The following is a 27,317-nucleotide window of genomic DNA, read 5'->3' as shown; positions in this document are numbered from 1 at the left end:
TTGTCCTGTTTTGAGTCATTGCAGAGGAGCTAGTTTACGGTCTCATCTCCACAAGCTGTGGTATAAAGATCATACTGAACAAAAGAACAAAAGTAAATTCCCTATACTGAAATTGGCATTTGTTCTAGGCTGGCACCTAGTGCCCCCCTGCTTATTAAGATGCACTTCTGTGTCCCCAAAAACCTGGTCACCATTTAAAGATTTACAGAGCAACTTGATTTTTTTCAGTTGGTAAAAAGCTGAATTTTGAAATAGTCCTGCAAACTCACTCTGGGCCCTGAAAGTAAGGGTATCATGTCTTCTCATCATCCAGCAGTGACAGGATCTGCTGTTATGAAAGACCACGTGCAGCACAGGCACATCTATAAGCATCTCACTCTCCTTGGTCATGTCATTACTGGTACTTGTGAAACACCAGTGGCCTTTTACTGGAAGTGACTCCGAGAACAAGCATCATGACACTGATCCTGCGCTTCAGGTCTCCAGTCACACATACATAAGTTAGTTACATACCCTTTAACCTTTTGGTTCCTTATGCGTATTTCTCCTAGCCAGATATTTTCAAAGTGAAGGTGGAAAAGGGTGTGCTGAGGGACAGTCTTGCTTGAAGCAGACCAAGAAGCATAACCAGGAGGAAGTGGCTAGACAGGACTGGGGTTAAGGCCGGAGCTGTGCTGAGAAGATATCAGGAAGGGACTAAGCAGGGCAAAGAGCAGGCTCAGGGAAGCCTGTGGCTTCCAGCAGCCATTATGTTTGATGAAGAGGCCTTGTTTGCAGGATGCCTGCTATGCCTGTCTTGCAAAGCCCCTGTCTGGAGAGTTTGAGGCAGTAGAACAGGTTCAGTTTTCCTGGCATCCTCTGGGATCTGTTTCCTCCCAGCTCTGCCCTCTTTCTTATCCCTGGACAAACATTTTCAGCCCTGACCAACCCCCACAGATTCTTTCCCCATTAAACAGAACATACTCTGGGGAGTGCCAAGGAGCCTTTCTTTGTCTTCTGCATTGTAAAGTTGTACAAATCACATACTCCACACTTCACTGTATGGTTATCTGGCATTACTGGTGGTGGCCCGCAGTCCCAAATGAAACTTCTTCAGAGTCATGGATCCCCATGAAGGTTTGTTTTTATGCTTTTGACAAACTGCTGTGCGTCTATGATCAGTAAGACTCTATTTTGAAGTTGGGGACTGGAGGTGCAGAATACTTCTCTGGGCTTCTGATGTTGGGACTAATAAGACCCAAGTCAAAGGCTAATTTAAAGAATTAATTTATTACTGCCATTTTTTTCTCCAGGGCATTACTTCACATTCTTATTATTTCTAAGAATGGGACTGATGGACTTGCTATCTTAGAAACACAACTAGAATCACAGTATACAGCTTCACTGTACATATGCATAGCCAAAGTCTAAAAGTCATTGGCATAAAGGATGGGGGAGAGAATTGAAGGGGATTTGGGTTTTTCTTTGGGGGTTTAATTTTTCTAGGCTTCATTTTTGAGAGCTTTGGCAATTACATGAATTTCAATAACAGCTGACAATGGGCAAATGCATATTTAATGTATTTGATAAGATTTGACTCTTTTTGCAAGCTGTCAAGTGTGGTGCCTGGATTCCTAGCCTGGAAAAAACATTTACCTGCTTTATCATCTGTCAACCTTTTATTTTTAGCAATCTACCTAGTCCTATGTGCTAAGTTACAAGAGGGGTACGTGTTGCTTTCAAGCAGTATGGTTTTAAATTTTAATTATCTTTGAGTTAAGGTGTTTACTCCTAGCCCAAGTCTTGAAGAAAAGCCAAAAGTGGTTATACACTTACATGTGCTATCCTAAGCTCATCATTTAAAAAAACGGGTAAGTTGACTTTTTTGCCTGTCAGGTTCGATTCCAAATTGCCATTTCTCAAAGCCGTCTTCGCAGCTTCTTTGAGATTTAATTGAATAATGACATAATGGAAACAAAAATGGGCTTTAAATTACTGTCTGAATAGAAAATATTCCTCACCACGGGAATGTTAAATGGAATTTTAACAGATGCTAAATCCACGCACAGAACATAAAGTATATAGATCCTCCAAAAATTTAATTTTAATGTTAGTAATAGACAGCATGATTGCACAGATATGCCAGTATATAGAAATAAATGCTTCCAAGTGGTAGCCCTGAATTTGCATTAGCTTTCAACACCTAGTTCTACATCACAGTAGAAATATAAAACAAGGGAGACATTTGTTTTTTATTTTTAAGACATAAACAAATTATATATCAAAACTTTAATTTAGGGGCTTGGGAGTGCTAAATTGTATCATCCATCAAACTTTATAACTCATAATCATTTTGTGTTTTCAATAAATATATGTCAGTAGTATATTAAGCAATAAATTAAATAGTGGAGATTTACATGATCTTATAATCTGCAAGTCTTCTTTTTTTACCAAAAATATTTACTGATAATATTGCAAAACAACTAAGCCATTGAGAAATCCTTATTGTTAGAGAAAAACTAAACCATAATGTCCATTAATCTGAGCATATAGTGATACAGTACCTCTGAAGTCTAGATGCGAAATTTGGAGACTGGTTTGTGTTTCGTTTTATTCCAGTTTAAGCGTCTCTGCAAAAATCTGTGAGAAGACAGTTCTGAAACGGCTTTTGAAAGAGCTATGGAAGTTAGTCTTGAACAAAATAGAAAAACAAATTGTGCTTCCACCACTGACGGACCAAACCGTAAGTGTCCCAGCAGAAGTTCACGCGCGTTATAAAGCATTGCAATAATGTGCTTAATCAGGTGTTTGCCAAGGGGTCGGATACTATTCTTTTCTGTACCTTGACCAGAAGGAATAATATATCTACTGTATGCAGCGTGTTGCGCTCTACTGGTTCAAAGTAGAGAAGCTAGGTTGCTTTATGCTTGTTAGCTTTATGCAGGATCAGTTGTTACAGTCTGAATTGTAGAACAGCATGGTTCAGAGTTAAGGGGTTTTTCTGTTGCTTTTTCTAGTTGGTTGCCAAGAATACAGAATTACCTATCAAATACTTGGTAAGCCCACTTGGACAATAGCACAACATGTTTCAGTTAGGATAGTAAAACATCTGTTGAAACATTTCCCCCGAGAGTTTGAATGTAGACCTTTATTTAAAAAGTAATATAAAGATTTTAGTCTTTCAACCATAGTGAAAATAACCTTTGACTGCCAACTGAACACAGATTTCAGTTCATCTGCCTGAATCTGCAAGCACCTCTGTTGTTGTTACTGATGCTCAGAAGTCACACCAAGCAGTAAGCTGTGACACCGATGTTATAGCCCATTTCAAAAAAGCTTATTCTGATCATTAGTTTAGCAAGTTGACAGCTCATTAAGTTACGGGTGTACATCTGGAATGCAAAACTTCCGCATTTCAGGCAGAACACAGAAAGGGTGGTGAAGAAGCAGAGACAAGGAGCCCTCCTCCCCTCTCACCCAGAATGAAGAGTCTTCTGGATGGACGTTAGATTAGTTAGTGGCCAAAGGTAAGAAGGCTTCTGTTTATCAGCCAGTTACTGATTAAAGGCAGAGACTGTGCCTATCTTTAACATCATTTTAAATGGTGACAGCTGGTATTTCCACAAGTGCTTTGCCCCCATTCTTCATAAAACTGAAACAACTCTTGCCTTCTCCACACACACTTAAGAAACTGTAATTAAGTCTGTAATGCTTAAGGAACTTGAAAAATAGGTACAAAGGTTACTGGATTAGACTTTCAGAGAGCTTGCAGTATCACATGTGTATGCTGCACTTCGCCAGCTGTTGGGTTTTACTAGTCATAGCCTCTGTGTAAAGTGTCCCTGTTGGCAGGCATGGTGAAAGGTGTATAGCTAGTTGCATTTATTTTGCTACTTCTATTGAAGTATTTTGAATACACAATTAAACAAAATCAATTACAAGTAGGATATTGTAAAAGACGTGTTTCCCTTTTGTAGCCTTGAATATTACTTTCTTTCTGAGGGTGAGAGGCACGGACATTCGGAAGCAGGGTTTATTTTTTAATTTTCATATTTATCTTACCATTCCCACTACTAATAAATAATGAAAATTTAAGCTACAGTTCTATATTACATAGTCTACAATTGAACCATGCAGAAGCAAAATTATTTCTGGGAACCGAAACATTGTGGAACAGAAAGACTAATGAAAAATTGTTCTGTATTGTGCTATGTAAGTTGGACTGACTTTTTTTCTGAAATCCAGACATTCATAATTATGTCTTGCTGAACTGCCAAGTAACTGCACTAGTAATTATATTTCTTGGAGTAATTGTCATAAAAAATGTGAGCATGGAATTATAGTAGGATTCTGTTTGTCTAAGACAAACATGTAGGCATTGGCCTTTGGTATCATGCCAGGATTTGGCTATTGTAAAATACTGGTTTAACATCATAACACTTTGGTATCTTTTCTTTAAGAAAAGGCTTTGGCTTAACAGTACACCGTCATGCTGTGTGTTACTCAACTGAGGATTTCACTGTAGACAGTTAAGCTTTTGCAGGTTCCTCAGGGCTGCTCACTTCCCATTATCATCCTTTATATTAGCATAGAACCTGAGAGCTCTGATTACAAATATCTCCTTGACTTTCTGTATAAGAACAATCCCAGCCTTAGCTTAAAAATATTAAATACAAAATGACATAGTAGACAGGAGCACATGAAACCACTACCAACAGAATATGCAATAGTTGTATCAAGTATAGGATACTGAAAGGAATCATGCTGCAGGCATTCAACTACTTGGCCTTATCAACTGAATGAAAGTATGTCTCATGTGTAATTGAAATTTTCATTTAACTTTGCAAAACAGTGACTTTGGCTAATGTCCTAGCAGAAAATAAGATCATGTTGACATAAAAAGCAAACACGCTGTAGTGAGTCTGTTTTCTGAATTTTCAATGTGATTACAGGGGCCCCAGATGATATTCAGTGCAGCCAAAGATCTTGGACAACTGTCAAAGCTCAAGGTAATGGAGCCAAATGAAGCTGTGAATGGCTTGCTCTAATGAAAAAAATAGATTAAATATTAGCAACTGTGAGGCCAAGCCTCATGCGCCTCATTCTTGTGCTTATTTACTATAATAAGATTGAATATGGCAGTAACTATTCGTAGGTGAGTAATGATTTTACAGTGTCATTGAAACCAAATTAAGAATAGAAGACTGTATGCTTATACGGTAAAATGATCACTAGATGAATCAAGAAGATGTCATTCCCATGTGGCACCACTAGGCCTTATAAGCATTAAACATCACAAAAAAAATAGAGATCTTTGTCTTCTCTTCTGGAACCAGTTCTGAAAAAGCTGTAAAGTGGGAATACTAGTAATTTTTTTCTGCATATTATTTATGGTATGTATTGGAACGTGGCATGTACCTCTACAATAAACTCATCAGCACTACATTCCTGAAGTCCATAATACACTTGGTGGAGGGCTTAGACGTTTGATACTGATGCCAGTTTTTTGCCAGTCAATTTTGCCATTAGGATTTGGGCAGAAATGTGGTAAGTCATGCTTCTATGAACAATTGCTGAGTTTTCTAGAGGAGTTAAAATGTTGCTTAAGTAAATCACAGGATGCTTATTTTAGACAAAGATTTCACAGGAGTATAGTCACTTTATGACTCTATTTAACTTATGTTCTAATAGGAAACCCTTTTTTTTTTTAACATGGGGCATTAACAAACATTAGTTGAACTGTCAGGTTCATTAATAAAATTAATTCTTTCAGTATCATCTAATATAATTACTTAAACTTAAAATGTAACCTTTTCCCTGCCCCCTAGAACAGAGAAATAATACATCCTAGTGTCTTCATTTAGCCCGCACCTGGGGCTAAACAATAGCAGTTTTTCTATTACCCAATGTCCCTTCCCCAAATGAGGAAGGGAATTGGGAAAAGGAGGGAGACTTGTACATTGAAGTTAACCAGATTTAATGAAATTAAGAAATCTATATAAATGATAACACAAAACAGACAAAAGTATACTTATCCACAGATCACGGGGAAGTTGCTCCAGGAATTACAACAAGGAAGAGGGAGAAAGCAGGTGAGGCAAGGAGAGCAGGAAGAGCCCTGCCTCTTCCCAGCAAACCCTCTCTTTTATAGTGAGCTTGATGTCAATGATATAGAATACACCTGTGGGCCAGCCTGGGTCAGCTGCCCTGGATTTAACTGCTGATGGCCTTGATCACCATGGCTGGCCACAAACTGAAACCAAATCCTAATGAAACCAGGACACCTAGGACAAGAAATAAAGCTACACAGATGCTCAGTATTAAACATTGGTTCTTTTTCCCTACAGTCTATGTTTTCAAGAAACAACATGATTGCTCTAGGTTATAATTTGTTATAAAAGAAGTCTGAAGTTGAATTAATCCCTGTTAATCATAGGGACTTCGGGGGCATTTGGCAGTTTTGTTTGTTTATTTGTTTTTCCAAGAATAGTCAGGCCACAAAATCACCTTTCCTTCAAAATCAACTGCAGTCTTAACTTGCTTTACAGGACCATGTGATTCGAGAAGAAGCCAGAAGCCTGACCCTGAGGCAGTGTGCAATAATGGAAGTAGCCCTAGCTACTATAAAGGTACAGCTTTATGTGTTTTTCTGTGCTGGAATGACCAAGAATATGATTGACATACATAAACAACAGATTCTAATATAGAATGGTCCCCTAGAATCATAAAGACCCCTTTAATATGTCAAGAACCATTTCATCCTAAGCTCCTTGTATTGACTTGAAAGGAAATGTCTAATAGTCTGCTTGCAGAAAAGTTAGAAAAATTATACTACCAGTGGCAGACAGAACATGGACAGCATCCATTAAAGGAATAGGCAGCCAAAGCTTATCTTAATCTTGCGTTCCTTTACAGTTTAGAGTTAGTGCAGCTGAAGCTGCTGGGCTAAATCCTTAGTATGTTGCAGCATAGCCTCTTTTTCTCCCACAAAGGAGACACTGAGCCTGAAAAGTGTGGTTATTCCTAGCTGCACTCTCCTGCCAAACATGTATGACGCATGTTTTTTATAGCACACCAGAAAACAAGGCTTTTAGTACCATGCATTACTATGCACTATTTTAAATTCAATGTCCAGTTGAATTTATCAACTTTATAGTTTGGAATTCACCACCTGATTTACTGTCACTCCTAAATAATTAATAACTTAATTTAAAGATGTCATTTAATTATTCTACCTGTTGGTCCCTTGTCAGTGAAAACAAAAAATCATATTCATCACACACCTGTTAAAAACACTTCTGAATAAATTAATTTTTATGCATTACCAACATCTTGTTGATGCAGATGTTGGTAATGAATAAAACTACTTTAGAAAAATCTTAGCATTGCAGTAAGTCTTTTACACTAGATTTTTAAAGGAACCATATTAGAGACAATCCATCCAACCTTACCTGGTGCTAATCTCATTACTAGAAATACAAATTAATTTATTGGTAATTGATAAAGTAACTCTAGGATTTGACCTCTCTGGAAGGATGAAAGGATCAGGCCACAGGCCAGATGAAATGTTCTGAAAACTTTGTTTTCACTTCCACTCATTTTATGGTTATTGCATTATGCTCCTAACTGTAAAAGTAAACATTAACAAAGTCCTGGGTTTGCGCTTTTTTTTTTTTATTATTAATAAAAACCTGGAGACTTTCATACCATCTTCACAGATTGGGTTTCTGAAGTCTAAAGAAACCATTAAAGAAAAAGTACATTATTTAATGTACTTATCAGTTTTTTTCATATTGGCCTGAATCTTCACTTGGTGGAAATAAACAAAAGCCATCAGTTTATATAATAACAGCATAGTTTCATGTCTGCTGCTGAAGAGACAGCACATCAGGAAGGTAAGGAGGAAGCTACTTAAGTATAATATTGAAGATATAAATAAGAGGACGTATTCATGATTGAGTTTTGTACAACAAAATAGTGTCTCAAAACACAAGAAAGAAGTATCAGAGAGGGCTCCCAATTGCCGTCTTTTGTATTTGCAGTGGAGTTGGCATTTCTTTCAGAAATAAAAATAATATTTGGGGATTACTCACTCATATTGCGGAAACCGAAATGGAACAAAATGATGAATTACTGTGCGCTCCCAAATTAAGCCCTGTGGAGTCCTCAGTTCAGTATATGAATCTAATTATTTTCCTTTCAAAGCATTCATTCTAAATAAATAAAAGTTGGGAAAAATGTAAATTCTAACCTTGCCTGAATTTTCAGTACTTAAACTCTTAAGAGTCATAGATAGATAGATATTAATCATTTTAATTAACGGAAGTCTAGAATTGAAGGAAAAAGGTTAGAAATAGGGAAAATCCTCTATTAATTCAGTATTCTCATTTCTGTGCGTTACATTCATAAACTGAGCAAAATAATGCTCTCTGAAAAACTATTTTCAAATTGCAAGGCAATGACATGGCTTTATACCCTGCTTTCTGTACTCTGTACATGATATGGCAAAATCTTTTTTTTCCAAAATCCTGAGCAAATAATCTTGATCATGCAGAAATTGGTCTTACAGTGTTAGAAAGTGAACAAAGACAAACCTTGTTAACTCAAGGAAAACACTGCTATGTTGATTTAGGAATGCAGTTCATAAGTTTAATGATCAAAATTACAATTTTTTGGTAATGCTAGGTAAATATGGTTTGTTTAAAAGCAAAAAAAAATGACTGCCCAAATAAGAGTGGTAAAAATGGCATATAGTATCTATCTGTTCAAAAATTAAGTAACTGGTTATTGTAAGGAAGGGTTTTGTGGGGAGGAGTATCTCTGTGCTTGCACAGTCTTTTTTATTTTTCCTTTCATTAGTCTAAGTTTTAGTACCAAAAATTAATACACTGAGCAACTTATAATTTAATAGATGATGGTGTTATTAATGTTTTGAAGAGCATAAAGGACTAATCTTCCATCTTAAATATATGTAGCATAGTATCAGTCTTTGTATGTTATAAAAAGAACCTTAGCAATTTATATATATATATATTTTTTTTTTTTTAGCTTAATTTGCAATTTACTGTTAGGAGAAGTGGCTTTCTGGCCCCAGTTATTTCAAACTGCATTATCTCAGCTATCTCATTATTTCAGCCCAGACATCATGTTCATTGATAATATTGTTCTAGTTTCCATTTTTGTCTTTGCAAGCACTGTAAACCCACAGGCACTCTATAAAGTGAAACTACCACCCAATAGGACTTGTGTGTCATTTGTCAAGTTCTGGCTGAGACTGCAGTGGCTCCAGCATTGATTTCCACATACGTGACATCACGCACTTGTGTCTGCACCTTTCATTTGTCAGTATGACTTTCCAGCCTCTTTTGTTACCTGTGAACCTTGAAACCCCTCAGACTGGAGCGTGAGTAGCAGGTGAACTATTTTAAAGTTTACATCTCTAAAGAACAGGGTAGTAGGTGTCCAGCTGAATCTGTAAAACCCTGTTTACTCATAATTTTTCTATATTGTATTCCATACAATAATGCTAAGTTCATATTAGTGGTTTTACATGCAAAATTTACTATTTATGGGCAAAAGCAAAAAAAATGTAAAAACTCAAGAAGATTAGGGTCAGGTGTCCTTGTTTCTTTAAGTGTCTCTTAGCTTTCATGGAGCTTTTAGACCTTTGTAGCTGCTGCTGCTAACATTTTATTGATAACATTTTATTGGGAGACACAACTAAAAAAAAATCAGTCATTGTCACAACAGCAGGAAATATTAACAGATTTTTGCACTTGCTTATAAAACTATTGAGATCCTTGGTGAAATCATGAATACACTTTTAAACAATTAGGACAATAGAGATTTCTTTGGAACATACAGTATGAAATAATTTGCATGGAAGGATACAAATTTCATGTAAGTATGCAATGATGAGAAGAGAAAGGTGATTTAGTCAGAACCTCTTAAATTGCCACTGCCCACACAGGATTAAAATAATATAAAACCTTTCAGCCTGATGATTTCAAATCCTTTGTTTTGCTCCTACAGATATTTTTTCCCCATAACTGTCAGCAGCTGTCAACACAGAAATGTAAATAATTATTTTGTTATGAAAAGTACATTTACATTTCATCTCCTGCAAAAATCTTGAGAATCAGAAGGTGAAATGTATAGACTAACAAGCAATAGACATGTATGGAATATGCTTGGCACAGATATGCTTAGCATAATGCATTTAGTATATATGTATATATGTGAGCTGAAATGCATATATTGCATATATTGCTTTGGCAACACTTCAAAAATGCAGGGAGAATAGATTCTACTTACAGTTCCCAACACTCCCTGTATTGAGTGGACCAATATTGCACGTCATCGAGTAGTCACAGTGTTTTCCTGGAAAACATTGTTTGCTTTTACTGATTAGCAATTAATGGGAGCTTTATACATCAATCTTGAGATCTAGAACTGTAATGTAGATTGCAAAATGATTTGCAAAGTGTTTGAACAAAACACTGATTTAAATTTGTATAGCCAATATATCTTTTCTTTGTAGCTTAAGTGCATTAGTTCATCAGCCACTGTCTTGTATACCTTTCTAGTGAAAATTCTTCATTTTGGGAGGAAGAACAGAAGAATCTGTCCTAGTTTTTCTGAACTCAGCTTTGGGATTGGAAACGTAATAATTGCACTCAGATAATTTTCCTTTCTGAACGACCATGTTTGTTTGTCATTTTAGCAATACTTCCATGCTGGAGGAAGTGGGCTGAAAAAGAACTTCCTGGAAAAGAGCCCGGACCTACAGTCCCTGAGATATGCTCTTAGCCTTTACACGCAAACTACTGACGCCTTGATAAAGAAGTTTATAGACACTCAGACGTCGCAAAGTAAGTGATCTGTAAGAGACATGTAAGTGCATCAAATTATATTTTAAATGTTTTAAATGATTGGTTGCCAATCACATTCTCCAAACACTCTGGTATTTTGGAGTTGATTGTCACAAATTAGCCCATGTGATCTTATCCCATATCAACTGCTGTTGTCAATCCAATGGAGCTTATCTGAGGGCAGTGCATTTATCAGCTTGTCACTTTACATGAAGAGTAGGTCCCATAGCTCTATATGAACACTGAATATCATGGTTATTTATAGGGCCACTCCACACACAAATAGGGTTGTAGAGGCCATACCAGAATGCATATTATAATTGCAGAAACAGAATAAATTTGTAGAGTAAATTGGCAGCACTAGATACTTTCAGAGCTGGATGATATTAATTACTAATCACAAAAAAACTGCAAAAAGCATGACATATCCCTTCAGGTTTCCTTTAGGGATTAAGAACAATAAATTGTGAGCAACATGTCCTTAATGTAGCACACTGATTCCACATTACAGAACACACACTCCTTCTTCTAGCAGGTCAGCTGTGGATTCAAAAGGAATAGAAGTTTTCTGTAGGCTAAAATACAGCATTATTTTCCTTGGCTAGATTTTTTTCCTTTGTGCATTTCGGAATTCAGAGTCAAAACCATCCTGCTGAAAATGTCACATCATTTTTTATGCCCACTTATCAAAATTCAAAATTTGGTTATTTTCACAAAAGCAAACCAAGGCAGAGAATATGCAAGAATATAATGTAAGGTATACTTGAATCTGGACATCTGGACACTGAAGCCACTTTTTTTCTGCTCTAGAATTTTGGTGAAGTGCACTAAAAAAATTGAAACACAAAGTCCTCTTCATGTAAAATATATATACCATTCATTAATGGTGTAATTCAGAAGAGGACTTTCTGTGGTTTTAATAAGAGAGCAAGAGTTCATGGTTATACTTTTAGGCAGATTCCTTCTATTTTCAAAAAGAAGCTATTTCTTACCATGCTTCTTATCAATCTAGGACGGTGTTTTCATAATTCTACAGTACATAGAGGAACTGCTTTTATATAGATAATGTGCATTATATTCCAAGCTGAATGGTTTCTTCATTCCAGTAACTGCAAATTTTTGCATAATAGTAATCTGTACCAGATTTCTTTTGCATGTAGTGGGCATTTGTAAAAATGGCCTGTCCACCACTTAATATCTTTGGGAAGGAATACAATTTGCTGATCTATAAGGAATTACCCTGCTTCCACTCATAAGAATCAGAAATGTTTTAATTGAACAATTAGACTGGAAATCAATTGCTTTTGCCTCTGTAATACAGAATGTTACTTACAGTACAAAGAGCATGAAACATTAGTTTTGCAGCTTGCCCCAAGATTAATTCCAAGGAATTATTTCCTAGGCAGCTTCCATACTCAACTGAGGATCTCTGTTAATAATGGATACATTACAAGTGAGAAAATTGCTATAAAACTCTAATACATAAGGAATAGATTCTTTTTTCCGCCCTCTCAAAAAAGATTAACAATATGGATTTAGGCAGAAAATTATTAATTACTAGTGTATTTTGCTTTTCCTTATGCATTCTTTCATTGTAACTTCAGGAGAAAAAATTACCCAGGTAGTAGCCATAAGCAGAGATCCTTTATAAGCCCTGAACCACAAAGTTGAATTTTCTGATTTTCAATATGATTTCAGCCTGAGGTCTGTGTTCATTTCTGTGCACACATTAGCATGCCCATATTTGCACACCAGTATTATCAGAAGTTTAGCCACTGGGAATGAAAGTTAAGGAAAAGTGACTCATAGCTTTTCATCCATCCTTTAATGTCTCAGTTAAAAGAACTAAAAAACTCATCTATTATGACCTCCAGCCTCACAACTGTAGCTGTATCATTAGCATTTAGTTAAAATGACCCTGTTTGCAAATCAGAAATTTTCTCTGAAGTATAGTTAGATTTATATCTGCCCTCATATTTGTGCGTGTAACAAATCCATAATCAATAAGACAGTTGGATGTAATTAAACTCAAAGCAATGGAAAAAAGAATACTTTAAATTTAAAGAAAATAGCATATTGAATAATAACTATGACTGCAGATAAAAGTTTCATTCTTCTGAAAAAAAAAATCTTCCCTTTTTGTTCATTACTTATTTTTAGCTTATGAATCTTATTTTTACCTTATTTTAACTTATTAAATTAGTATTACCATGAGATAAATTTGATCTCAACTCTTTACTCTTATTTAAAGGGTCTACGAATTCAAAAAAAAGAATAAATTTTTAAAAATGCAAATTACCCAACAAGTAATTGGTGTCTACCTTCTGAACTGTTATTTCTAACAGAACTTAACGTGTTTCTAATTCTGCAAAGCCCTTGACTTGGACTTTATGAGTCACCCGTAAACACTGTAAGAAATGCATAACAGTTTTCTAGGCTTGTCTTCAAGGACTTTTGCCAACAGAAGAACCTGTGTCTACACACAGTTGACAAGTTGTCTTGGTCTGAAGTATCTATTTGACTGACAACTTGCACTTGTTAGTCACCTGCAACCACATTATTAAAAAATCTCACACATTCTTAATTTCTAATTATTCTCCAGTCTCTTCAAAAGATGTTATATCTTAAAGAAATAGTTTTAACAGCAGTTTCTAAACCAATTACAAATACATCAGGAGAATATATTGTTATGGACATATGCTTTAAAAGGAAATTATCACATAAAGTTAACTGCCATAATCTTACTTTGACAATTTTTTTCTTTTCGAAGCACTGCGACAGACTCTCAAGACTGTTTTCGAAAAAAACAAGTGTATGAATAAGTAAATGACAATCCTGAGCATAAACTGGCAGTAACTTTTTGAATAACCGACAACGTTGCTTTTTCTTTTTTTTTTTTTACCTTTTTTTTTTCCTCCATATAATGATTTGCCATTTGAAAGGAATATGGTGATGAAAGTTGTAAATTCAATCCTCACTCAGTGTTGAGAAAACAAATCTGTAACCACACTAAGAAAATGAAAGATAAAATTAAAATGTTGTGTGTAACAACTTTATTTATTAGATAACAAACACAGACACCAGATTAGCATACTTAGTGCTATCATATGGAGAGAGAGAGAGAGGTTTCTCTTCTCTGATTACATCCCTACTGCTATCCCAGGTCTGCCACGCATTTTCACAGAATCACAGAATGGTTAGGGGTTGGAAGGGACCTCTGGAGATCATCTAGTCCAACCCCCTGCTAAAGCAGATTCCCCTAGAGCATGTTGCACAGGGCTGCGTCCAGGCGGGTTTTGAATATCTCCAGAGAAGGAGACTCCACAACCTCCCTGGGCAGCCTGTTCCAGTGCTTTGCTCAAAGTAAAGAAGTTCAGCTTGTTTGGAAATTAAATACTGCTGAGACTCTGATTGTTACAGATTTTAACATATTGGTATCAATGTGATAGTAAGGGGGAAGATTATCCATGTTTGTCCCTTAGTATAAAAAAAGGAATTTTTCAGAAAAATAAGCAAAACCTGCCAGAACTTGATGTATTTTAATGCCAACCCACAAAAAAGTAAAACTTGTAGAGCAGCATTGTCTTTTGCAAATAAATTATCAGTACTGTTTGGTAGGAAAACTTTTACAATTTTACATGCAATGAATTATAAACAGCTAACAAAGTTTAGTTCCACTTATCTGAAGTTCAGATTTAATATTAACCAGAAGGTGTCCAGGTGATTCTGCAGTGCCTCTTGTAAGCACATTCTTCTGGATCAGTGTTTTCTTCTTATTCAACCATACACTAGTGTTAGTGCTGCCAAGAACCATTTCATGGAACAGGTCATTTTTAGCACTAAAGTGGACATTGATACAGACCTAAAGGATTTTGAGAAACCTGAAGGCAGTTTAGTGAAGAGAACTGCATTTCAAAGCCTGAGTGACTAGTATATTTCTTACACACTTTATGGTCATTGATATCTCTGCAAAAAGCATATAAAACACAGCCAAGTGAGAATCTCGTAGCATCAGTAGACCATTACCATGCAGATCCCCTGAGATTCAGATCTCTGATTTAATGGTTCCTTTGGACTTTTGTCAGCTATAAATTGTCACTTTTAGATTGGGCACTACTAAAGATACATTAGCTCGTACTGTAGAAGTGATTTTTTTTTTCTCCTCTGAATTCAGCTGCAGGATAATATTTTTGCATAAATTCAGACTACAATATGAATTGTTTTCAACATCTTTTGTGACCAAACAATTGTTTGTGCACACTACACTTGTGCCAGGCATGAATCAGTTGTAAAATAGTAGCATACTGCCAAGCCTGGCCTATAAAACCCTGCTCAGTTGCAGGACTTGAGGGTTCAGTGCTGTATGGCTGAAACACACCATGGCTCGCTAACAGCGGGATGGCAGCCAGCACAGAACATCATCAAGGAAAGCTCACAGGTTTCTGCATTTGTACATTGATGTATTTATACAAGTTGTCAGCCTACATCAACTAACTCTAGACAAAAAGGCAAAATTTCAGTTCAGGCAGGACAAGCTAATTTTAACTAAACTTGAGCTAAATTCAACCACAGTTTTGCAATCAAGACAAAACTATAAAAGCCAAAGGATGAACTCTTACTGTATTTGTGTATTTCAGAAGAGAATGAGCAGACTCAGAACACTGACGTAAAACTACATCCATACCTATTAGCCTATTGTACAAACTTTCCTACTTTATGGTATGTTTGACTTACTGTTAACTCAAAGCTCAGACTGGTCCTGGTGATGCTTCTCAAAATTTGTTCCTAAAAAAAAAAAAAGAATTTTCAGCCTGGCAACCACTTTTTTATTGAATTAAATTATGCCTTCACTTTTCTATTACTTAATTTAAAGGATATAAAAATGAAAATTAGGTTTATGGCTCTGATTTAGTTTAGCAACTGTCTTAAATCTTCAGTACTTTCATAAACTATGGTCCTGTGTTGTGAAGATTTACATTTGATGAGCATCAACTCTAACAACATTTGGATGAATGTGATTTTACTTCTAGCAAACTATATAAAAAGACAGCACCTCAAACATTACAGTGTCCTGAATTTGCTCTCATTTATTACCACTAATTTCTCCAAAGTGCGTGACACTGATGCATGTAAAATGGTTACTTATCGGAATTATTCAGAGAAATATTTTTTTCTTATACATTTACAGCAGCTTAGTTTTATAAACCTTATTAGAGAATGTTACTGTTACTGTAAGGTATGCAACATAGCAATCCATAGTGGCAAGACTGCAATATGTTTTTTGGCTTGACTTTAAAGAGTTTGTATTACTTAAGCAGAAAAATTAATACCCATCTAGCAACACGGAGCTCATACTACAATCCTTACTTGTGTGTTTAAATGGCAGCAGAAAAAGTTATTTTTTCACATCAGCTGATTTGTACAGATTTCTTTGTTCTTATGTTGGACAACTGAAAGCTAAATGGGGAAGAAGCATTTGATAACAAGAAACGATAATAAGCAGAATGAAAAATATTTACCTAATGAGAATGAGTAACTCTAACAGTAACTCCGTACTCATCTTGTGAAGTCAATAACATCGGGAAGGAAATTACGTGACCAAAAATGAAGAGAAATTCTTTTCAACTGCCAAGCCAAAATTCAATTCTGTGTTCCTTTGCAACCTGCAATGGTACAAGGCAAAGCACAACCTCATTATCTTCTATCTTCTTAAATATATGGAATCAGATTCAAACACTAAACTGATGATAGTTAACTTAGAAAACAGCAAACATACTATAGGCAAGCAGATAGATGACATCAGACTACAGAAAAAAAAAATTTAACACCTCTTATAAGTGGAAAAGCTTTTTTCTGCTCTTTTGCATGTCAAAACTGTTGTATTACTGTCATATTTTGAAAGCTGTACCTGCATTCTATTATGAACTTTAAGTCTACAGAGCATTTCCACTTCTCTCATAACTTATACTTCAGACAGAATTTAGCTCAAGAAATAATCCCTTCTTCATCCACTGTAGTTTCAAATTGAGGTCACAGTCATGTGTTACACAAGCTTATTTCATGAAAGAAAAAATATTAGAACTGCATAAGCTGCAGAAATCAGCGTACAATTGCAAGTAATGTATAGTAACCAAGAACAGAAAACATAAGAACAATGAAGAAACTTGCAGAAATACAGCTAATAGAAGTATTCTGGTATATGCTCATATCAGAATAAAAGCATTCAGAATAGTGGCAGAAAATAAATATTTTAACAGTTCACATATAAAAAAAAACAGACTGCTGCTGAAGCATAAGGTTTTTACAGAACATTCACTTAATAGACTGTCACAATAGAAAATTTAGTCCTTAAGTGAAATAGTAAAGCACCTAAATTGGAAGTAAGTTGTATATTACAGTTTCTCTTAACTCTTCAAGAAAATGAACACAAACTACTGGTATCCATCAGTTATATGATATCAGTTTTAAAAAAATAACTTCTTAATGGTATCAGTGAAGCATTTACTACATATATAAATACCTCAAGTTGAGAGGCTATACTTGCCTGTATGTTGCCTGGTTAAACCGCTGAACGGTGTATATATATATGTGTGTGTGTGTGTATATATATATACACACCCATATATGTACACACATAGATATACACACACATATGGATGATGCTAATTGGATACTCGCCTCCCAGATCAAAGCTGGCTCATCCCTGGTTTCTTACTCTATGGACATACAAGCAGCTACAGATAACAGAGGGTCATGATGGGGTTGTGCAATTGCCAGCCCCCATCATCTGCAGCATGGTTTATGCTAGGCAGAAATGAAGGGGAAAGCCTTAACCAGTGATTTCACCCTGACACTCAAACCCGTTCCTTCTACTCACACAGAATATACTAATATTCTGCTTTTATATTATGCTCTCTGAATTCCTCATATCACTATGTCTGACATTACAGAAATTCAGATAGGAGCAAATGTTTTTTGCTAGTGTGGCTTTGTACAATTGAAAGGCTTACAGACGCTGCAGAATCTTCTATCAATCAACCTTAAAATACTTTCACACCAAGTGATCCTTAAGATAAATGATTTATGTTCTCTAATCAAATACAAACCTTGTAAATCTTTTCAATCTTTTCATGGCAGCCTGGTGAAGGAATCATTGCTGAAAGTCAGCCATCAAGTAACTGAACTTGGTTCTCAGAATCTCCCAAGACAAAATATTATCAATAGTTTGTATAGCAGCTTCTTAAAGCAAAGCATGTGTTGCTGTTAACATGGTTATTATTACTAAAAAACAGGTTTTCCTGCTTGCCTTTCTTTTCTCTAACACGCATACAGAAGAGATCATTTAGCTTCCTACATCCAGCTCTTAGCAATTCAGCTTTAACTTACTCTTTGTATTAAGTGAAATGTTAAAACATGCACTCAAGGTTTTCCTTTAAATTATAGAGCCTCAGGATTCTGTGAAAGAATAACTTGATTAGTCACCCTGATCTTTTGTCTTCCAATAAATTAGCAGATGAACCCCAGACAAATATATGTATTTTATTGGCATCATTAATCAGAAGATGACAAATTTTTGCCTGTATTAAAATGTTGCTTTTATAGCTTGTGTAATTCCTGGAGCATTGGGCACTGTGAAAGCTTGAATATTTGTTCAACTTCTTCATTCTTATGTCCTATATAGAAAATAAGGTCAAAGCATAGGTCAGGTATTTAAATAAATTAGCAGATTTATACTGACGAAGCTAGCTAGCAAATGGGATAGGATAGAGTTGCCACAGGGCAACGATGCCAGTTCAGCTGGTTTTATTGCCTGGCTGACAGTGCTTAGTGAGGCTTTCTAAATCTCAGGTTCTAAAATCATGTCATGCATGATGATTAGTTTGCAGGTGGTTGTTTTTCTTTTAAACTAGATTTCTAATCCTCAAAGAGGTAAAGAAGGTCTTGAAATCTTGAATCCTAAAAGCCAGAGTGAAAAAAATGTAAATCTCCATACATTTCAGAACTTTTAATACAGCTATAAAGATTGTTTCAGAGCCGGGCTTATTATCTTTGACTACTTTGGGGCAAAAATCCTGCAAAAGTCATCATTTGCAATAACTTCATGAGTGCCTGGAAGAGCAGAGGAAAAAGTCAAGAAGCTACGAAAGTCCAGGAAGACGAGCGTCTTCAACAGAGTATCTAGCCCCAGAACTATAAAAATTTAAGACCCCTAGCCCTTAGAAGGCGGCAATGTGGGCATACAGAGAGAGACTTGATCAAATAAGTATAAAGTGAAGGGAAAGGCTGAAAAAAACTCAATAAGAATCACTTCCTTTTGGTGTGGGGGTTGGGGAAATCAGAGAGCTCAAATAGGGCAGAAAGGAACAATGTCAATAATCTCAAGTTGATTATAGATCCATGCCAACTGGAAAAAGAGAAATACCAAATGCCAACATGATAATCTAAATCTGAGGAATTAGCAAATTATGAAATTCTAAGATGAACAAAAGAAAAACAAAGTTTTTGTCAAATCTCATCATCTTACCTTTTTATTGTTATTATATAAGCAACAACTGGCTCAGTACAAAACACATTAGTATTTAAGGTCAGATGAGTGTTTGGCAAATGTCAGATTCCTTTTCTGTTTCATGAAGCACTCCCTTTACATGAAGTAAAATATTTAATTCATGTTCACCTTCTCAACCTAGGGGTCATTTCAGCCCTTCAATAAATGTAAGAAACCATGAATATATAGAATACTGGAATATAATTGTGTGAAGAAAAAAAAAATATGGTAAATTCAAGTAAAGGACTTCTGACAATATATTTTTATATCTTCAATAAATTCTGGCATTCAGTGCTTTCCTTTCAAAGCAAATAATAGATTATTACATTGTAATAACTGCAGATAGTGTAAAAGCCTTTCAAATACAAACAGGAGCTCTGTTCTCAAACACCTGAGAATAGACACTGATCTCTTTGGGACACTGTTAGACTGCTTACTAGATTCCAGCTTCCAGAAATTGAATCAATTCTCTCCCCAGAGATACATTAGGAGGGGGTTATAGTACGTTTCTGAGTCTCTGGAACGTGAGCTGAAAAAGACCATGAATCTAGATCCGCATCAAGTTTTGATAACCTAACAAAATCTAAAGTGGCATTTAGAGTGGAAGTAGTAGTAGCTAAGCAACCATAAAGTTTTCAAACATATAGCAGAATTATTTGTAGGTTTGTTAAAACTTCTAATGAGTTATATTACAGTATTAAAGGAAAAAAAGTGCAATCATTCTCTGCATTGCAGAGACAGATATTTGCTGTCAGTTAAATTGACTTGTTAAATGTGGTAGGATAAAAGGACCTTTCTATCGTGTGATCAGAATCACTAATTCCTGCTGTGACTTTACAAGGACTGGTAGCAAGAAAGAAAACAAAGCAGCCGAAATAGACAGATCAGAGACTTTAAAATGAAGTGCCATAGTTCTTGAATGTCAACAAAAGCTGAAATAAGCAAACACTGAATGTCCTAGAATCATACCTCTAGTTTGTTCAGCAGGTCAGAGAGAGGGAGAAAGAAAGCAAATGCAAGATGGATGGGGTGCTAACTGAGAGAAACCAAACTTATATTCTGGACTCTGCTAGAAATTGTCTGTGCTGGCTGAGACATTCTGCTGTGGGAGGTTTCCTCAGCAATAGTGAAATGTAGGGTCATTTTAATGTCAGCTGTTTTCAGTATAAAACTGTGTGACATTTTACACAGATTTCTTTATAACCATATCAAACAGTACTATATATACAGGACCAATCCCACTATACATTTGCAGTAATACTTGGAACACTTGTGAATTACGGACTACTAGGAAAAGGAAAGAAAAACATGAGCCTTTGCAAGGGTATACTTTACACAGTTAAAAAAAAATTTGGAGAAACAGAACAAGACATATCTTGTAGATTCATAGATTTTTGTCTTGATAAGGTCTAATATGTCATTATTACAGGTTAACACAGCACTCTCCATTATTAACATCACCCAGAGTTTGCTGCATAAGCTAACTAATGAAAATGCTAATTGTTTTCTTCCAAAACATTCCTGATTTCTCCTAAAGGGGTTTTGGGGTTTGGGTTTTTTTAAGCTAAATGCTAAAACAAGTAACTGACACTGGCTGATATTTTCAGTGATATTCAGGATCAGCCCAGCTCACCTACTGCAGCCAGTGGTAAATTACTATTAATTTTCATTGGGAGAGAGTTTGAGAACTTATGCTCTCCCTCAGTACATTTGGTTTATCCTGTCAGTTCAGTGTCCCTATGATTTACATGTTGCAAATTCTTGGTTTGCTTCTCCTGTCCAGCTTGGCAATTAAAGCTTTTTAATCAGAACAAAAGAGTAATGGCTTAGAGTTACAGTATGTTCAACTCAACATTCATACCCAAAGATGGCTCTATGTGGAATGAAAAGCATCATTCATAAAAAGGTCCACCGCCACAACAAGAACCTGATAAGGCTGAACTGCATGCAGTATGTAACAGTTTGACAATGTGGAATTTTGCAGTATGAAAGAACAAGACAAATTAACGCTCTAGAAGCTTCAGTCTCTACTCTCTTTGATTCACTTTACAGCATCAGAAAGCCAATGAGAATAACCTATATATAAATACGTATTATATATAGTATGGGAGTATTAGCCCAGATAAACTGCCTTCAGAATTTTAGGTGTAAAGAATTTAAGGTGTTAATTCAAGTTAAGTAATCTACATAAATATGAGGAAAGGTGTTCACAGTTTTCACACAAGTCAGCACACTGAGTTAAATGTAACTCCATTAAAAACACAACATTTTGTATAACGAAAATGAGGCCTTTTTTAAAATCTTGTTTTTCTAGATAGAATAATTTTACATAGCACTTTGCATTCCAAACAATTATTTTTTAAAAAATCGTAAATAAATTTTATTTCAAGCAGCAGAAACTCAGTGTTAATATTATGCTACCACTGATACGTGGTCTAAAGATACTGTGTTTGCAAGAGAGAAGGAAATCAGCTTTAGCAATATCACCTTGACCAAATGAGAATTCCCTTTCTCTTTCTAAATAAAAGCTAATTTTACTGCACAGTCAGATAATTCATTGTTTTACTCTTCTAAATAAAGCTGTTCTACTGATTTTATTTAGTTTTTCTAGACCATTTCATTCCTTTATTTTTATACGTTCTTAAAAAAAATGTATATATTATTTATTGTGAACAAGATGTAGAGTGATTCAGCAACTTAATTAGATGTCTTGTATAGTGCAGCTTTAGGTAATTATCCAAATACAACAAGAAGTTTAATGGCTGCCACTGAAACTAAACTTCTTGTCATTAAAAATCTGATGTCTAACAAATTGCCTACATGTTAGAAGAGGACCAAACTCTCTGGCTGACACTGAAATACATCTAGCAGCAAAATTTGTACTGGTACCCTGTGACTGAGAGGCAGCAGCTATAACCAGATGACGATATTGAGACTGTGTATTTTTGCTAAAACACTCTTGACTATGATTCAAAAGTGGATTCATGACAATTCCAAGCCAAACTCACCTGAAATTTGGAAAATGCAGAACAGTGTTCAAGGATTCTGAGCAAGTTAATTGAGCGCTGAATCTCCACATTTTGATGTGTCAGGAAAAAAACTTGTTCTCTGAAGCAGTAATGCTTGGGGTAAGAGTATTTAATTGACCTTGCAATGTTCAACCAGTGTAGAGAATGTAATTACAGATTATGCCAACACAATCAATAAACACCACTGTAGAACACATTTCTAGGAAGTGACTGATGGTGAAATACAGAAAAAACTATGGCTGATGATAGAATCATAGAATCATAGAATGTTAGGGGTTGGAAGGGACCTCTGGAGATCATCGAGTCCAACTCCCCTGCTAGAGCAGGACCAATCTAGGGCAGGTTACTTAGGAACGAATCGAGACGGGTCTTGAAAGTCTCCAGAGAAGGAGACTCCACAACCTCTCTGGGGAGCTTGTTCCAGTGCTCTGTAACCCTTATGATAAAGAAGTTCTTCACAAAGAATAAACAAAAAAAATATATATATTCTGGGTATAAACTAATTCACGTGGAAAAAAAAAAAAAAAACAAAAACAAACAAACAAACAAAACAAACAAAAAAACAAAAACAAAAAAAAAAAACAAACAAAAAACGTCATTTTCCCCAGCATGATTACACAAGACACCCCCTTTCTCTGTACCCCTTCCTTAATTCCTGCATGAGCTGCTGGAAAACTTCTGAAGCAATGTTTGTTTCTCCTCACATATAGATGGATGGGGAACCAGTGAGTAAGGAATTTCTGTATAAATAGAAAGAAGAGAGAGTCTTTCCTCTGCTAACCCGCAGAAATAGTAGTCAGTTATAAAGGGGTAGTAATTTGCTTCAGTATATTGTTCCCAGAGATTAGACTGGGTAGCAAGTGCACAGTTCACAGAGTTCAACATTCACAGTCATCCAATTAAAGAACAAGTAAACATGTCCAATTTTGTTTATATTGTACTGTTATAAGGACCTTTCAATCCATACTGAGAGTTCTTTTTATGGAACTGTTACATGCAAATTGACTTGGAACCTGCATTGGTGCTCAAAAGTAGAAACTTCCAAAATTAAGTTCCTGGCTCCTCTGCCATCCCTACAACCTTCTTTTTTTTTCCTTTTAAGCCCCTGTGTCTGTGCTAGTGCAGAACTTTAGTAGTTTGCTTATACTTAACAGAACTTTACTCCCAGCAAAGGATTCATCAGTAACAATACACAAATAACTTTCCAAATGCATACTTGCAATAAGATTTTGGGGTGCACATGCAAACAAAGTTTGACAAAATCACCAACTTTTGCATTTCAGGATGCAAACACACCTAATGACAACCAGAATGGAAGGTTCTAAATGAAAGGGGTTTTTTATTTGACTGAGGCCCTTTACATAGACAATTGCAATTGCTAGGCGCTTTTGTGGCAAAACCACTTACGAACCTGTGACTGATTCCCACTGAATCTGAAATATATGTCAGAAATTTGTAAGTTTTTCTGACAGAAAATACTGCTCACCTGCTTTCACTGTCTCTTGATGTCTTGAGAAGCCAAGTGTACTAAGCTGCTAATTATTATTTCAGGTCAAACCACTAATAACTCAGTGGGTGAGATATCTATACAGGTGGATGTCTGTACACATCCTGGCACTGGTGAGCATAAAGTCACTGTAAAAGGTAAGTTTCAAATAGTTAATTTTAAAAAGAAAGCAACAACAAAGTCCAAAACCCCCAAGCACTGCATCCTAAGTGAAATATACCAAAAATGAAATAACAAATGTTAAGTATTACGGTACTTGTAAAGCTATAAGTATGCTTCAGGTGATTAGGATCGTACCTTTTTGCTTGGTCAACATCAGCAGAAGTTAAGATTACGCAGGTAAGTACTGTCTGTACTTCTCTGTATAGACAGCTAAAATTGATCATATGACATTATGGAGTTATACATTCCAATGTGCCAAATTACACTGCTGAATTGCTTGCATATAATTGGATTTTCAAAAATCTGTAGCAAAGCTGGGTGGGGAATGACTGCACCAAGACTTAAAATATTCCATTTTTAACAAAATGCCTTTGTTCTGCACAGCCTGAATTCCAGAGGAGACCCAGTATCATTTAGATTAGTATAATCTGATTTTTGTAATTACAGTGAAAGTAGCAGACAAAAGAGCTGTTAATGTAAAGGATTTGTAAAATGTATGTTTATATTTGCTGCTGTTGTAACTGGAAGTAGTCAGACATCTTACTTGGCAGAGAACAGGCAACGCTCCTCCTAGGCTTGCCAGGTACTGGTATCCTATAGGAAAGCTCTCAGGTCACCTTTCATTGTCTATAGAAAGTCATCATGGATAATTAATTGGAGCTCTTCAAATGGAATTTTATTTAACTTCATTTCTTTTATTTCTTTATAGTTGTAGCAATTAATAATCTAAACTGGCAAACAACAGCTATGTTCCGGCCATTTGTGGAAGTTTGCATGTTAGGTCCTAACCTAAGTGACAAGAAAAGGAAACATGGAACCAAGACAAAGAGCAACACCTGGTCACCAAAATACAATGAAACTTTCCAATTGTAAGTCTGCCTTTTTTGTCTGTTAATTACATATATTATGCAAATTTTGTTAGAATTTCTTGCAGTTAAACTGGTAAGAACATAAAAAAACCACATCCTAAGGATGCTATACACATCAGAGTCCATAGATATAGCACCACTTCAACATTATTTATTAATCTCTATCTTTGTTTTATATGAAGATGAATGACAACCGCTAAGCTTTCAGTCTTACAAAAGCTGGTTAAAAGGTATAATTCATTTCCCTACATGGGAATATCCATCTATATACCTAGGAATCTATTTGCCTAAGTAGTTATCTGGACTGAAGCATTAATTATTACTGCTAGATAGCTGGGCCTTTATGACTGTTGAGATATCTAAATATGTAAAGGGTTGTGCATGTGTTAATGGTATTGTTTATCTCTGTTATTTAATCCTTAAAGCAATAAGAAGCTGTCACCTAACCTGGACTTCTAAATTTAGTACTCCTCACCTGTTTACTACTCCTCTCCTTTCTTAACTGAGACCAATTCATTTTCCTCCCCTCAGCCCCCATCCTGACTAGGACAGAGTTCACTTTCACAGTGTCTGACCACAAAGCTGCTTTTGAGGCTTGTTGCCAGTGATTTTCTTTATTTTTTTGCAGTTGATTTAAATATGTGGTTATGATAGTTGTGGAATTAATTAAACATTTTAGGTACTTTCTAGGGAAAGGTAACAGTGTTTATTTCAGATATTGAGGGAATGAGGAATTCTTGATTTCTGTTCAGGTCAGTGGGAACAGATGTTACATCATCAGTATCACCTGAGAGGTTAACTGTGTAGAAATTTTAAGAAGAAATTATATTCTGTTCCAAAAAAAATGGAACTACAAAAATTAAGCTACCACTATCACTTTAATTTTTACAAGATTTCTAAAGTACATTCAATCCTTAGGGGAATTAAACTGAACTCCTTGTTCTAAATTCATATTTTTAATCCATGCAGCATTTTGAGTAACGAAGATAAGCCAGGAGCCTACGAGCTTCACCTCTCAGTGAAAGATTACTGCTTTGCTAGGGAAGATCGCATTATAGGAATGACAGTTATTCAGCTGCAAAACATAGTGGAGAAGGGTAGCTGTGCATCTTGGTACCCCTTGTTGAGAAACATCTCTGTAGATGAAACTGGGTTGACAATTCTTAGAATACTTTCTCAGAGGACCAATGATGAAGTTGCTAAAGAATTTGTAAGACTTAAATCAGAAACAAGAGCTGCTGAAGAAATGGCCTAAAATACCCAAGTAATGCAAGATTGTCACCGCCAAGAACATAGATACAATGCTATTGTCCGAATAGTGCATGCATGTGCAAATCTGTGGGAATGTTTAACTATGTTTTCAGTGTTTTCCAGTACTTATGTACTATATTTGCAAGGTATGTCAAGGAGCTGTATATCTTTTATACATATTTTGGTCTTTGCTAAAGTAATTGTTCCAATGAAGTGCCAAAACTAAGATTAAGAGTAAATGTTTCATCATATCTTTTTAAATGTTGATTTCACCTCATCACAATTCCTTTGAACATTTATTAATAAATAATTAGCTTTTTTTAATTGATTAATAGGTTGTCTCTGTTAAGCTACTGTGTTGCTTATTCTAAACTAAGTTACCTCCCTTAGTATTGTTTTAAAAAAAGAGGTACCTAGTTTTCTCCAAACTATAATTTTATTCAAGCCTCATTTTAGGTATCTTACTGATAACTTTTTCTATCATTACTACAGATGCAGTTACTTATAGAAAGTGTTTGTAATTTTATAATTACCAATATAAAGTAATGACTTTTGCATAAAAAATGAAAAAGGATGGAAATATTTTATGCTGATGTTTTTCCAACCTTTCATAAATATCACTGTGAAGAAATGCTGTTAAAGCAAGTTCTCAAGAAGCTGTGCTTATTGGAGTTTGTTATTGATGTTTGATATCTTGAGATAACTTTGTTTCTTCAAAACTGCCAAGGTAATATTATATTTGTATTAAAAGGGTCAGTCAGTATCTGTAGAAAAAGACTGCCACACAGTACGGTATATGTGCTTTTACAAAGTCATTTTTAAATGATATGGTCCTGTACAAGGGTTAGTAGTTTGGAATATGTAATGCCGGTTTGTGGTTTGTTTCTAGAAATTGTTTATGAAAAGAAAAGATGCTGTTAGCATTTTCACTCAGTTATTAATGTTGCTTTACATACTTAGCTGTAACGTCAGTTAAGTGCTTTATTTCTTTATTTTTTTAGAAAAGTTCAACCGTTTGTACTTATGCAACATTACTATGTATTGCACTAAAGCAAACTCCGTGTCCTGTAAATATATTTAGTGAGAAATTGTAAAATAAAGGAT

The 27,317-nt window shown here is 35.5% G+C and overlaps 1 protein-coding gene across 1 annotated transcript in view; it reads left to right on the top strand.

Annotated features, from left to right (window-relative positions):
- The window catches only part of UNC13C (unc-13 homolog C), a 161,653-nt gene extending 134,997 nt beyond the window's left edge, over positions 1 to 26,656 (top strand). Inside the window, exons 25-31 of the mRNA XM_068410057.1 lie at positions 2,599 to 2,722; positions 4,932 to 4,988; positions 6,528 to 6,608; positions 10,703 to 10,850; positions 23,976 to 24,068; positions 24,803 to 24,962; positions 25,932 to 26,656. Coding sequence (XP_068266158.1) covers positions 2,599 to 2,722; positions 4,932 to 4,988; positions 6,528 to 6,608; positions 10,703 to 10,850; positions 23,976 to 24,068; positions 24,803 to 24,962; positions 25,932 to 26,217 — 949 coding nt within the window. The 3' untranslated portion in view covers positions 26,218 to 26,656. The remainder of the gene's footprint in view (positions 1 to 2,598; positions 2,723 to 4,931; positions 4,989 to 6,527; positions 6,609 to 10,702; positions 10,851 to 23,975; positions 24,069 to 24,802; positions 24,963 to 25,931) is intronic.
- Positions 26,657 to 27,317: the final 661 nt, after the last annotated feature.

This window comes from Nyctibius grandis, chromosome 11 (assembly GCF_013368605.1).
Source record: "Nyctibius grandis isolate bNycGra1 chromosome 11, bNycGra1.pri, whole genome shotgun sequence".
NCBI classification, from domain to species: domain Eukaryota; kingdom Metazoa; phylum Chordata; class Aves; order Nyctibiiformes; family Nyctibiidae; genus Nyctibius; species Nyctibius grandis.
Note: the sequence above shows the minus strand (reverse complement) of the source record. Positions and strands in the feature narration are given on the sequence as shown.